The following is a 14,718-nucleotide window of genomic DNA, read 5'->3' on the forward strand; positions in this document are numbered from 1 at the left end:
AGAGTTAACAGGTTCATCCTACAGGCGGGTAGTGGGAATTGGAATTGTCTGGGCTTAATGAAGCTTGGCTGAGAGCTCCCAGGCATCCATTACACCGTTGAAACAGCTGCACCCAAGGAAAGAAAAAATGCTTGATTGACAGCTCTTGTTCTGTGATCTATTCTGTCAATTGCATGATATTTATTTACACAAGAAAAAAAGAGGTTTCAAGTGATTACAGTTTTAGTGATTGATATTTAAAAGGGTCTGGATGACTGACAGTTTTATAGTGCTGTAGTGAAAGGAATTTTTTTAAGAAAGTAGAAAGTTATGAATGAATGACTGTTTTCAAAGCTTTTTCACACATCCTATTGTTACTATAGGGTTTACAGTTGGTGAGTGGGCATGGAAGTGCAATTGATTGGCGTGGAGGGCCTGAGGGGCCATGGCAGTTGCAGGGGCATGATTAGCATAGAGAGTATGAGGGGTCATGGGGATAGGTAGAGGGGCATAGGTTGGCAGGGGGGGTCATTGGTTAGACATTTTGAACTTACCTTTCAAAAGTTTCCCTTATTCAAAATAAGGTTCACAAGATCCCCGAGGTGCTGTAAACCATGAGCCCTTTGGCCGGGGTCCAGGACATACCTAGCCACACAATGGAGCCAACCTAGTTGGGAGTGCAGGATGGGGGGTTCACGATCTGTACCAGCCCGCAGCTTTAACCCACACTGGTGAAAATTGGGGTGCTAGGAATGCAGGAGGGAATCCCACAATTGGGTCCTGGCTGTGCCAATTTTTCACCCCCACTAAGTCTCCCTGACACCATATAAATCCCGCCCAACATTTCAAATCTTGGGGCGGAATTTACCCCCTCTTCGGTCGGGCTCGTCAGGGCTGGGCAAGGGGGCGATTGGGAGGTCGAACGCTGCCTGCGATCGGGGCCGGAAGGCGATTTCACCCTGGCGGGCCAAGTAAGGCTCGCCCAGCGTGAAACGCGAGTGGCAGCGCTCAGCGCTGCCTGTGCAGGCGGTGGGGGGCGGGGGGGCGCTGAGGGTGAGCGGGGCAAGTGCAAACTTCACGAGTGCGCATTTCAGAATCTCCCGAAGGCACAGAGAGATGCCTCAGGGAGATGAAAGGTTTTATTAAAAAAAATAAAGAAACATAAAACGTAATAAAACATGTCCCCTCTGTCACATGAGCAGGGACATGTTATTAATTAAAGATTAAAACTTTTATTTTTATTTGCTTTTGGAAACCTCATCCCGCCCTGTGGATGAAGTTTCCAAAAAAAAAAATGCAAAGGCCGCTTGGCACTTTTGCTGCCCTGCCAACCATTAGGTTGAACGGGCAGTGAAGAATTCAGCGCGATTGTTAACTTAATGGCCTTAACAGGCCTTTTAATTGTCGGCAGGCGCGAGCCAGCCGTCCTAACTATCGCGAGAGCGCATGTTGATGTCAGCACGCTCAGCCGACGTCAAAGCGCTTTATTTCACGCACAGGCGTGTCGGGCGCGAGCCTGCATATCGAACAGAAAATCCTGCCCTAAGTCAGCAACGAATGATTTTTTTCCCCCCCCCCCCCCCCCCCCCAAAATAACCCTCACACACTTCCACGCACAATAAGCCATTGCTCCAAACGCATCTTCCCCGGGCCGGGGAGGTCATAGCTAATGTGTTTTCATCGCAAATGCGCAAGCCTGGAAGACTTTAACCAGGCAGTTTCTTGTCCACTTGAGGGCCTCAGTAAGCCTAAGGGTGGGTGGGTTTACCTGATGCTTTACTTGCGGCGCACCCCCCCCCCCCACCCCCCCACCCCTACACCCCCCCAGCCGCCATAATATAGGGGATAGGTTAAGGGTGGGCGCGATGGTGGCGGGCTGGCCACTGCTTTATTTTACACCCCCCCCCACCTTAAAATTCACCCCCATATAAAACCCAAGCTGAAAATTCTGAACAGTGAGCATTAGCAGCTCCTAAGCTCTTCCTGTGGAAGCTGGTTTTTGAGTGGGTGCAGATGAATGACACAATTGGTAGAAGTAACTACTAAGAGGTAGTAAAGAGGGCAAGTTTCTACTTGAATAATACAGTGCAGCAAAAGGCTAACCAGTCAGTAAACATAGCACATAGTGTAGGACATTTGCCCTTTTGGGCTGAGGCCCCGACTTTGGGGTCAAATGGGGTGACAACCACACGCTGTGTGGGAAACAGTCACCTGGAAGTGATTTTCCCCGAAGTGGCCAATTTGTGGCCAGAGGGCAGCCCTGCTGTCCAGTTAAGGATGGCCGGCGGTTTATCAAAGCTGGAAGGCCAATAGGAGGGCCTCCAGCGTGAATGGAGCATCACCCTACAGTTCCAGTAAGCAGGGGGGTGTGTGGGCACCTCCATTTTGAGGTGACCCCTCTGCACATTTTAATAGTCTCAAACTCAAAAATGGCCTCAGTAGCCAGGGCCAATGTTGTGGATGGGTACTCCAGTCTGCCACCAGGGGAGTTCCTGATGCCTCAGGGGGATGCTCAGCCTTAATAGGCCTTTAACCCCAACACCCACCCCCCCCCCCCACACCCCCCCCCCCCCCCCCCCCCCCCCCACCGCCGCCTCCCCGTGTCCCCCCCCCCACTTAATTGGCTACCCACCAATGATCCCACCTCTGGGAAAATGGCATGGAGCGGACTGCTGCTGGCAAACTGGCACACCAAATCGGCGGTGCAGATTGTTACGCTCACCCATCTCTGTGCTCACTTCTATATGGGAGTGAAAATCCTGCCCCTAATGTCACTATTAACAAAAGCGGGGGCAGGGGGGGATACAATTTTGATGGAGCACACATAAGTGGGCATAAGTGGAAAGAAAAGTTGGGAGGGGTTTAAAGTGAGAGGGCCTACCAGTAAAGCTTGTTTTATATCCCTGCCCAAAATTTAATTTTACCTCCCGCCTGTGACCAATGCAAATAAGCGAAAGGATATCCAATCCACAAATGCATTGAAGCTGCAGATGGAAAGAATCTCCTAATCGCTAATGATGTATCTGCAGCCATGTGGCTTTTGTTTATTCGTTCGTGGTATGTGGACATCGCTGGCTAGCCCGGCACTTACGACCCATCCTTAATTGCCCTTGAGAACTGCAATCCCTGTGGTGTAGGTCCCCCCACAGTGCTGTTAGGGAGGGGGTTCTAGGATTTTGACCCAGCGACTGTGAAAGAACAGCAATATGTTTTCAAATCAGATTTAGACGGATAATTGCAGGTGGCGGTGTTCCCATGCATCTGCTGTTCTTGTCCTTCCAGGTGGTAGAGGTCGTGTGTTTGGAAGTTGCTGTCTAAGGAGCCTTGGTGAATTGCTGCAGTGCATGTTTTGAAGGTACACTCTGCTGGCACTGTACTCTCGCGGTGGAGGGAGTGAATGTTTGTGGATTGGTGCCAATCTAGCGGGTTGCTTTGTCCTGGATGTTGTTGTGCTTCCTGAATGCTTTTGGCACCAGGCTTTGGGGGAACGAAGATCCTCCATTGCAAATTCATTTTGGCTTTGCTTCTCAATTTCTCTCCCAGTGCTCAGATGGAGTTGGAACACTACTGCTGGCTTCAGAGTCCAGGATAGGGAGCAGAAAAAAGTCAATCAGGTTCCTCACTCTCGCGGCTTGATTTTCAATCTGGAGTTGGGAACCCAGTGGCCGGAAAGATTCCAGCTCCTAACCCCACATTTCCATCTTCAACCATCCTCAGCTGCTTCATCAATGACCTTCCCTCTGTCATAAGGTCAGAAGTAGGGATGTTCGCTGACGATTGCACAATGTTCAGCACCATTCGCGACCCCTCAGATACTGAAGTCCAAATGTAGCAAGACCTGGACAATATCCAGGCTTGGGCTGACAAATAATATTTGCAACACACAAGTGCCAGGCAATGACCATCTCCAACAAGAGAGAATCTAACCATCACCCCATGACATTCAAAAGTATTACCACCACTGAATCCCTCACTATCGACATCCTGGGAGTTACCATTGACCAGAAACTGAACTGGACTGGCCATATACATACTGTGGCTACAAGAGAAGAACAGAGGCTAGAAATCCTGCAGCCAGTAACTCACCTCCTAACTCCCCAAAGCCTCTCCACTGTCTACAAGGCACAAGTGAGGAGTGTGATGGAATGCTGTCCCCTTGCCTGGATGAGTGCAGCTCCAACAATACACAAGAAACTTGACACCATCCAGGACAAAGCAGCCCGCTTGATTGGCACCCCATCCACCAACATTCACTCCCTCCACCCCTGACGCACAGTGGCAGCACTGTGTACCATCTACAAGATGCACTACAGGAATTCACCAAGCCTCCTTAGATAACACCTTCCAAACCCATGACTGCTATCAACTAGAAGAACAAGATACATGGCAACGCCACCACTCGGAAGTTTCCCTCCAAGCCACTCACCATCATTACTTGGAAATATATCGCCACTCCTTCACTGTCGCCAGGTCAAAATCTTGGAACTCCCTCCCTAACAGCACTGTAGGTGTATTTGCACCACATGGACAGCAGCGGTTCAAGAAGGCAGCTCACCGCCACCTTCTCAAGGGCAATTAGGGAGGGTAATAAATGCTGGCCCAACCAGCGATGCCCACATCCTGTGAATAAATTTTTTAAAAATTCAGATGTTCTAATTGTGTTGACGCCAAACTCGGCGCCAAATTGGTGGCATCAGGAAGCAGGAATTGACTCCAGAGAACAATCCTCAAAGGCAGATGGCAGCCATGACTGAGTTTTCCACTGCCTTCCAGAATGGAGAAGGCAGGAGATCAGAGAGCCGGCAGCTTCCTGGCACAAACAATGGCTTAAGAAAAGGTAGTAGACCCGTTCTGACAGAATAACCCTTGTTTCCAAAAGATTTTTCTGCAGCATTAATATGGCTCGATGGCTCCCCAAATGCACCCCAACAATGTGCACCAGACTGTTCAGTTTTGTGGATCCGCAATTTCAAACTCATTTTCTGACCCTCCCCAGCCCATTAACAAGCTCCTCCTCAAGGAGCTTAATGGGCAGTTGATTGGAGGCAAGTGGGTTCCCAGCTGCCCACCTGCTGTCCTCACTTTGAAAGTAGCAGAGGATCCCAGAGGCATCAGGACGCCATCCAGGAGCACCATATTCAAAGTGGCCATGTCCAATCTTGCCCCCACAAGCAATTGAAAATCAAGCCCTTGATCGCTGACACCTCCCTGGTCACATTAACACTTCCATATATTTGGGTTCAGTCATGGTGCCCACCCTGGGCAAATGTCTTACCAGCCCTGATTAACTAGGCTTCATATGTGTGCAGTGGAAACTTGATTGGGCTACCCAAGGGTCGTTAGTACTCTGGGCCTATGCCCCCCAGCCCTGCTCTGTAAGGAGTCAGGAGGCATTGTATATGAGGAAGTGGCAGGCAGGGAGCTAGCAATGAGAGGACAATCGTGGGCTGGAATTTCCCAATATGTTGGCTTAGACTGGCAGGTATCATGCCAAGAGCGCACAGGAAAACATACTCCTGTGCAATCAAGCAAGGACATGTCTCGCTGAGCTCGGTGGTGAAATGCAGAACTGCAGTAGAACAAGAGGGCATGTTATTTCTTATGATTAAGGCATAAACAATCTCATAAATGTCCTGGCACTGTGCCTCAGGAACAAGTTCACTTAAAGCAATAAATCAATTTGGTGCAACAGGAAATATTATCCCGCCCAAAATCTAACATTTCTGATGCAGTAGGAGAAATTAATCCAGCTAGACAGAAAGGGAGATAGCTCCCTCTTGGGTGCATGTGAAAAGATCCATCAGCACCATTGATAAAAGAGCAGGAATGCTTTCCCTGGAGTCCTGGGCAATATTTAACCTCAACCAACATCATGGCTTATATCCAGGGCACAGCTCTGCCAATGTCACTGCAGTAAAGTCGATGCCATAACCTCTGCTACTGCTGCCTGTACTGGGGAGTCAAGGCAGAGTCATCTCATTGCCATGGAGTGCCCATCCGAGTGTGGGCCCGTCTCAATGAGAGGGACACGAGACCAGCGGGCACCATCTGGCTTTTAAGATTTTCTTGTTGAAATGTTGGCCAGTCAAGCAGGTCGAGATTGCTTGCTGCGGGGCTGGAAGTTTCCGGAGTCTCCCAGGTGGGCCAGACCTTCAATCTTAAGCTGACCGGTACCATCAGCTTCGCCAGGATACTGGGCGGAAAGAAGGTTAGGAGCTGAGAAAATTCCAGATGTACGACTGGCATCCTGGCATCTATCTCCCTAATGCCGCCCTCCACCACCAACATCCCCCCCCCCCCCCACCACTCCCCACCCCGAAGCCTGAGGATTTCCAGGGTCACTGTGAGCCCTTGGGTTTGTTTCAACAATGAGCTTCGACATAAATTTAAGACCCTTTTTCTCACCAACAGTTTTCAACAGCACATGGTCAGTTTTCAGAAACAATTGCATCCTGATGCATGAGGCCGAATTTTGGAAGCCCAGCAGAGACAGGATTGGAAGTGCATGGGCCTGGCATTGCCCGCTGCCGGATGGCATGCTGGTTTGCTGGCATGGTCCCACCTTCGGGCCATTTTTAAAGAAATTGGCTGGTAGCCAATTGAGGCCATTCAGTAGGCACCATCTCCCACGCCAATTGGAATTTTCCAGTCGGCAGGAGAGCCCATTGCACCGAGACACGGCCAGAAAAAGGTGATTCCCAGCTGGCAAACCCAGATTTCAGCATTCTGTTTCACTAGTTAAGCATCGCCCCCTTCCTCCAGCTGCTGCCAATTTACAAATGGCCACCAGCTGCCCTTTAGAATATGCCCTCTCCACAAAGGCAGTGTGGCACCTGTGGGCATTTGTATCCTCAAAGAATAGAAATGTACTGAGAAGGTGTCTCCCCCACCCCTCTCTGCATCAGCAGGCTGCGTCCTCATTGCTGGAAGACCTCCTGTTGGCCCTCCAAAGCGAGGAGCCCATCCTTCAACTTTAATTTGAAGGTGAGCGTGCAGAGGGGGTATTAATTGGCCAAAACAACAGAACTCGCATTGGGTGTGTCCATGCCGTGCAGGTTAGAGCTTGGAAATGACTCCAATGTCGGGGTCCCAAACACAAAACAAAAATCCTCCCAATAGTATTTAGAGCACAGTAACAGCCCCTTCAGCCGGTGTTTATGCTCCACATGAGCTGACCGTTTCTATACTATATACTATTGGCATGAGGAGGTGTGCTTTGAAGTTAGTATAGTTGCGAATTGTGTGTTCAAGTGTAATAATTCTATGCATGTAAATCACTCCTTAAATCCTACTGCTTTAACTGAGTTTTGGGTCACCTGTTCTGATACCTGTTCATGTCGCGCAGGGTCAGGTTTCGTCAGATTTGCATGATTACCTTTTTATGTGGCTCGCTGCCAAATTTTGCTTAAAAAGTGAAGCACCTTGATGTGTTTTATTGCTCTGAAGGTGCTTTATAAAATGCAAGCTCTTGTTATGAGTTGAGGGGTAGAAGTTGGCTAGGACTCCGGGGGGAACTTGTTGGGCGAAATTTTAGGGCAGTGGGATTTTACGTTCCCGCTGAAGCCAATGGGGTTTAGAATGTCTCGCCACATTTTATAGCCCCATCCCCTAAGATTCTGCCCATTGTCTGTGAAGCGTCCAAGGATGTTTTACTATGTTAAAGGCAGCTATATAAATGCAAAATGTTGTTGTCAAATTAGAATTAATGGACTAGTTGTTAGTTTTTGCTCATGTTTGTAAAATTGCTAAATATCGCAAGATGTTGGAAATCGTAAATAAAACCAGAAAATGCTGGAAACACTCAGCAAGCCGGGAAGCATAGGTAGAGGGAGTAAGGTAAAGTTAACGTTTTAAGTCAATGATTCACTGTCTGAACCTAAAATTGCTGCTGGGAATGAACAGGGAAAGGTGTTAGCTCACTGACTGTGCACTAAAATGGGTTGATTAGCCATCACATCCGGAGAAAGATTACTTTTTGGACAGGAAACTGAAAAAAAAAAGAGGGCGGAGACCCATGGTGTTCACACGCATGTGCCCCCATTGTGCTACCCAGATTATCTGCCTGGGTTCCCTCAGGGCAAAGGGCAGAATGACTTTTGCCTGTAGCTGTCAGAAGTTTGGGAGTGAAGTGAGAGTAGCACCAAAGTGGACCACCTTGTTGATACAAAGTTAGATGGGAAACTAAGTGGTGAGGCGGTTGCAAAGACACTGCAGAGGGATACGTTCGGGCGAATGGGCAAGAACATGGCAAATGGAATACAATGTGGGGAAGCGTGCAAATGTAGGGAAAAAGAGAAAAAAAATGTTTTTGCATGGCAGGAGGCTGGGAAAAGCTGGCGTCCGGAGGGACCTGAATGTCCTTGCACACGAATCACAGACAGGATAGATGCTGAGAAAATGCTTCCCCTGGCTGGGGAACCTAGAACACGGGGTCACTGTCTCAGAATAGGAGGTCAGATATTTCGGGTTGAGATGTGTAGAAACGTCTTCATGCAAAGGGTTGTCAATCTTTGAAATTCTCGACTCCAGAGGGCTGAGGATGCTCGGACATTGTGTCTATTCAAGACGGCGGTTAATAGATTTTTGGGCAGTAAAGGATTAAATGATATGGGTATAGTGTGGAAAGGCGGAGTTGAGGCAGAAGATCAGCCATGATCTTGTTGAACGGCAGAGCAAGTTTGAAGAGCCGAATGGCCTAATCCAGCTCTTACTTCTTATTTTCCTGAGTCAACACCAAGTGGATGCTCATTCACAGTGGATCTGCATCCTTGTATCCAGACCCTGCTCATATCAGGGGCTGCTTTTCGATCGAAGAAAAGGAAGTTTGCATTTAGGTAGCACCTTTCATGGTCTCAGGAATGTTGCAAAGCACTTTACAGCCAATTCAGTACTCTTTTTAATGTAGCTATCATTGTAATGTAGGAAACGGAGCAGCCAGTTTGAAGACAGCAGGGTCCCACTAACAGCAATCCAATAATGAAAAGGCAATCTGCCCCCATTTGTAATTCCTTCCAACTTCACAAATCCCTGAGATATCTGCAGTCATCTAATTCTGGTCTCTTAAACATCGCTGATTTTAATTGTCCCATCATTGGTGGCTGCACCTTCAGCTTTCAAGGCCATGAGCTCTAGAATTCCCTCCCTTACCCTCTCTGACTCTTTACCTCTCCTTCTTCCTGTAATATTTTCCTTAAAATCTACCTCTGTGACCAGGCCTTTTGGCCATCTGCCCTAATACCTCTTTATGTGGCTTGCTGTCAAATTTTGCTTCATAATACAAAGCACCTTGGCACGTTTTATTACATTGAAGGTGCTTTATAAATACAAGTTCTTGTTGAGGGATAGACGTTGGCTCAGACTCTGGGGAAAACTCCCCTTTTCTTCTTCAGAATAGACACACAGAATATTTTTACATCAAAGCGAGAGGGCAGAAGGGGCCTTGGTTTAAAGCATTATTATCTGAAAGACAACAATGCCCTCAGTTCCACACTGGAGTGTCAGCCTCGATTTTGCACTCAACGCTCTGGGGTGGGACTTCAACCCACAACCTTCTGCCTTAAGAGGTAGGAGTGCTGCCAACTGAGCCACAGCTGTTGTGGTCATTAACCATTTACTTAGGAACGGCTTAGTGCATTACTTGCTTCCAGGAACAGGCCTGGATCAGGCAGAACACCTGGCTTGTTAACACAATCTGAATCTAGAAATGCAGGCAGATACAGGTTTTATCAAGCAGATCACACTTGCAGGTATGGTTAGTCTGCCTGAGTGCTGTCCATTGAGAGGAAGGGGTGGTTAATCAGGCTGATTAAGCTTGATAAGGAGCAATTAGATTCTTAAACACCTAACATCTTTAGCAGAAACTATGCTTCTTCAGAATGAGTGTTACAACAAAAGCTAGCCTGTGGCCATACTAGTCTGGTAACGGCTGATCTCGTCTGATCTTGGAAGCTAAGCAGACTCAGACCTGGTTAGTACTTGGGTGGGAGACTGCCTGGGAATACCAGGTGCAGTAGGCTTTAAAAGGCTTGGCTTAAATAGCCAAGTGGTTATGGTACTGGGTTTGTAACCCCAAGATCAAGAGTTCAAATCTCACAATGGCAAGCTATGAAAACAATGTAACTTCATCTGAATAGGAACAGATGGAAATGTGTTTGTACTGGAAAGAGTTACAACAAAAGCTTCCATTTTAATAAATACAACATACAACTTAGATTTGTAGGAGTAAATGTACAATGTCAGAAACACTGAAGTAAATATCAGAAAGGTTTTAAAATGGCCTAGCTGAATTGTGCCATGTTAAAGTACAAAGATTTACTTTCTTGCTAAGTACATACTTATTTATTTATTTTCCTTGTGTGGGGGATTCAGCAATGGTAATCCCACTGAACGTCAAGGAAAGGAATGGATGCATTTTATAGGACTTCCAGAAGACAAACAATAAGGTTTGAAGACAAACCGCTGGCCTGGTTAGGAGATTGTTAAGCGGTAGAGGCATAGATTAGGGATAATAGCTTTGTACTCGAATTGGTAGGAAATCACTATTGGTGTCCTACAATGATTGGTGCTGGGGCATCAGAAAATTTACTTTTCAATACCTAGGTGGGTTTTAAGCCTTGCTAAAATTTCTCCAGCTTGAAAAGCCTAGGAGGAAGAGAATTAAGAAGCTGGCCTTGAATTTCCAAGGCCTGGGTGAAAGGCGTACTAGTAATTGAGTCAGAAAGTCTAGGGCCTGAGATCAAGGACAATGTGATCACCTCCAAATTTTACTTCAAGACAAAAATCTGTTGGATTTGATAAGAGAATTGATTTACATTGCAATCTTGAGATTTAACAGAATGGAGATCTTTGTATTTGAATAACACCATTGTTTCTTTTTCCCTGTAGGAAAATGCAGCAAACCCAGCTTTAAAGTTGAAAATGTAGACATGAGCGAAATAACAGACACGCATTTCGAAGTTGGTCAAAGGCTCCGTTTGAAATGCCAAAGTGGTTATAAGAGAAAGGCAGGGACATCAAACCTCATCCAATGTGAGAATGAGTCTGAACAAGCCAAATGGTCAAAGCCAAACCTCACATGCATAAGTAAGTTCCACTCATTGCATAGGATTACGTAGGGTATACGGCACAGAAACAGGTCATTCGGCTTAAGCAATCCATGCTGGTGTTTATTCTCGACTCAAGCCTCCTCCCATCTTTCCTCATCTAAGTCTACCATTGTAACTATCAATTCCCTTCTCCCTCAAATACTTATCTAGCTTCCCCTTAAATGCATCTATGCCATTTGCTTCAACCACTCCCTATAGTAGCGAGTTCCACATTCCTACTATGTCAGTTTGACGACAGATTTGAGCACCATATTACATTGAACTTAACAAGGTTATGGGGTTAGGTTGTTAGTTAGCAGAACAACACTGTTGTGATAGTTGGTAGAGTTACCTTGTTAGTATGAGAATGTGTCTCCAAGTACACCCCTGACCAACTCACCTTAAGTTCGTGGTATTGATTTGTCTGGTCATGTAAAACATTTAAGATAACATTTACCTCAGGTATGGTGGGTTTAAATTACATGAATTGAGAATTGGTTAGCAGACAGGAAACAAAGAGTAGGAATAAATGGGTATTTTTCAGAATGGCAGACAGTGGCCCGTGGGGTACCGCAGGGATCAGTGCTTGGGCCCCAGCAATTCACAATATCTATAAATGATTTGCATGAGGGAACCAAATGTAATATTTCCAAGTTTTCTGCTGACACAAAACTAGGTGGAAATGTGAGCGGTGAGGAGACATCAAGGCAATTTAGACAAATTGCATGAGTGGGAAAAAACATGGCAGATGCAGTACAGTGTGGATAAGTGGGAAGTTATCCACTTTGGTAGGAAAAACAGAATGGCAGAGTATTATTTAAAAGGTGACAGATTGGGAAATGTTGAAGTGCAAAGAAACCTGGGTGTCCTTATACACCAATCACAGTGGCCGTAGTATCATCCCAGTAAGAGTCAGCACCTTCAGAAAGGAAGAAAAGAATGGAAAAATGAGACTAAATTGGCAGAACAAAATATCCCACAGTTTTTATATCCTAACACTAACCAGAAACAGTCTCAGAGATGTTCCTAACCCAAACAATTCACTGTCATGCACTTTTTTTCACATCTGAGATTATACAGCTAATATCCAAAGAATATCTGACTGTAGTTTTACTAATATCTAAGACTCCTTCCATAATTTATACGGCTTGTCACTCCTACAATTTACAGCCCATTCTCCTCTTCACGGTCACTCTACATTCCTATCTAATATATTTTGGCTTCATGCATGCCCAAAGCAGTACTTACAAATGGGTAAATTGTGACCCTGTGTTGACACATGGGGTAGAATCTTCCCTCCCCCCCCACCGTCAGGAGGGTTGTGCGCGAGCGGGCAGGCCTCAGATCGAGTCCGTGCCGCCATTTTATGTGGGCGGGCCTTAATTGGCCCACCCAGCATGACACGTGCCAGGAAGCGCTGAGCACTCCCCGTGTGGGGTGGTGGAGGGGCGGGGGAGGGGGGGGGGGGCGAGTATGCTGAGTTGGTGCCTGCACTCTTTCATGCATGTGCGTGAAAGGACGCAGTAACCTCCCTGAGGCACAGAGCTGCCTCAGGGAGATTAGTTTAAGTTCCAAAATTTTTAATAAAAGGAAAAAAAATTTTAAGACTTGTCCCCTTATGTGACAGTGTCGCATGAGCTGGGACATGTCAATGAACTTTAATGAAAAAAATTATTTAAATTATAATCCCTTCATGAAACCTCATCCCGCCCATGGATGAGGTTCCTTGAAAAATGTGAAGGCCGCATGGGCTCTTCGCCTGCCCCCACCCCCCCGCCAACCTTAAGGTTGGATGGGCAGCTTTCTCAATAGGCTTAATTAGTTCATTAATGGCCTTAACAGGCCTTTGACAGCTCGGCGGGCGCACAGCCGAGTTGACTGCGCGCCCACCGAACTGAAACTCTAAATGACGCGTGGTGACGTCGGGACACACGCCCAACATCACCCCGCGTCATTTTACATCTCAGCGAGCGGGCCCCCTTCCCCGCTCGCCGAGCTGAAGATTCAGCCCATGGAGTTGAAGGAGGCTTTTGACAGACTGGCCTCTGGAACGTCTCCCCTTTTTGTTATCTGTGCCCTGCATACCTTGCCTTTCGTGAAGTAGACCAAGGTAAAAGGGTAAAATCTGTGAGATCCCATACCGCAGGTGGGCCTCACCTGAAGTGAGCTCATTTTTGAAAAATTATGACCCAGTGAACACTTCAAGTTTGATAGTTATTCCCATCCAGATCTTCAGATCATGCAGCCATGATATAAATGAATGACAGATCAGAGTTGAGCGGCTGAATCCCTGTTCCAATGTTTCCATGTTAGAATGTGTTGCCAGTGAGCGAACTCTTGAGTCAGCGCCCTTAGTTAATCTTAAAAAAGTCTCATTTTTTAAAAAAAAGCTTTGACTATTTCTTTCTTTACTCCTCTTCTGCGCGCATCACTATTGAATTTAACAAAATCCCTGCTGCACATGTTCTTAAATGCTTCCACTGAATTAACGGGTTGCCAAAGATTTTTTTCTCTAGTTTGTGGAATGTTCCTTATCTATGTAATTTCCTACAATGAACACAATTTCAGGTAGCAGTCACCTCTGGATGGCTTTTCATTCCATTACCTTATCTTGCTATTCATGAACTAATTCATGTTACTCAGTACTAAGCTCCAGTGGGTCTGATATATTATTTTTATGGGTGCAGAAGGTTAATTTACTCCTTTATGTCAGAAGTTTCTTCCAAGCAAAGATCATTGAATGTCAACTTAGTCCACATTTAAGTTTCAGCATTAAGTTAAAAATTACTCCATTTAATTGAATACAGTGTTGTTGTCAATACCTGCAAATTAAAGATCTTTATTTGAATGAGTATAATGCGATTGCCTTCAGGGCAAAATATTTTTTGCACATCTTGTCTAGTTTAGTTGCAAACTATAAGACCATAAGACATAGGAGCAGAAATTAGGCCATTCGGCCCATCGAGTCTGCTTCGCCATTCAATCATGGCTGATAAGTTTTTCAACCCCATTCTCCCGCCTTCTCCCCGTAACCTTTAATCCCCTTACCAATCAAGAACCTATCTATCTCCATCTTAAATACACTCAATGACTTGGCCTCTGTGGCAATGAATTCCATAGATTGACCACTCACTGGCTAAAGAAGTTTCTCCTCATCTCTGTTCTAAAAGGTCTTCCCTTTACTCTGAGGCTGTGCCCTCGGGTCCTAGTCTCTCCTACTAATGGAAACATCTTCCCCACATCCACTCTATCCAGGCCTTTCAGTATTCTGTAAGTTTCAATCAGATCCCCCCTCATCCTTCTAAACTCCATCGAGTATAGACCCAGAGTCCTCAAATGTTCCTCATATGTTAAGCCTTTCATTCCTGGGATCATTCTGGTGAACCTCCTCTGGACCCTCTCCAAGGCCAGCACATCCTTTCTGAGATATGGGGCCCAAAATTGCTCACAATATTCTAAAGTGGTCTGACCAGAGCCTTATAAAGCCTCAGCAGCACATCCCTGCTTTTATATTCTAGTCTTCTTGAAATAAATGCCAACATTACATTTGCCTTCCTAACTACCAACTCAACCTGCAAGTTAACCTTAAGAGAATCCTGGACTAGGACTCCCAAGTCCCTTTGCATTCCAGATTTCTGAATTCTCTCCCCATTTA

The 14,718-nt window shown here is 46.3% G+C and overlaps 1 protein-coding gene and 1 pseudogene across 2 annotated transcripts in view; both read left to right on the forward strand.

Annotated features, from left to right (window-relative positions):
* Positions 1-14,718, forward strand: part of LOC121285547 (interleukin-15 receptor subunit alpha-like) — an 86,247-nt gene that overhangs the window by 42,801 nt on the left and 28,728 nt on the right. For both annotated transcript variants that reach the window (XM_041202076.1, XM_041202077.1), the window contains exon 2: positions 10,864-11,061. In XM_041202076.1, coding sequence (XP_041058010.1) covers positions 10,864-11,061 — 198 coding nt within the window. The remainder of the gene's footprint in view (positions 1-10,863; positions 11,062-14,718) is intronic.
* LOC121286614 lies at positions 9,877-9,995 on the forward strand (annotated as a pseudogene).

This window comes from Carcharodon carcharias, chromosome 13, assembly GCF_017639515.1.
Source record: "Carcharodon carcharias isolate sCarCar2 chromosome 13, sCarCar2.pri, whole genome shotgun sequence".
Classification (NCBI taxonomy): Eukaryota; Metazoa; Chordata; class Chondrichthyes; order Lamniformes; family Lamnidae; genus Carcharodon; species Carcharodon carcharias.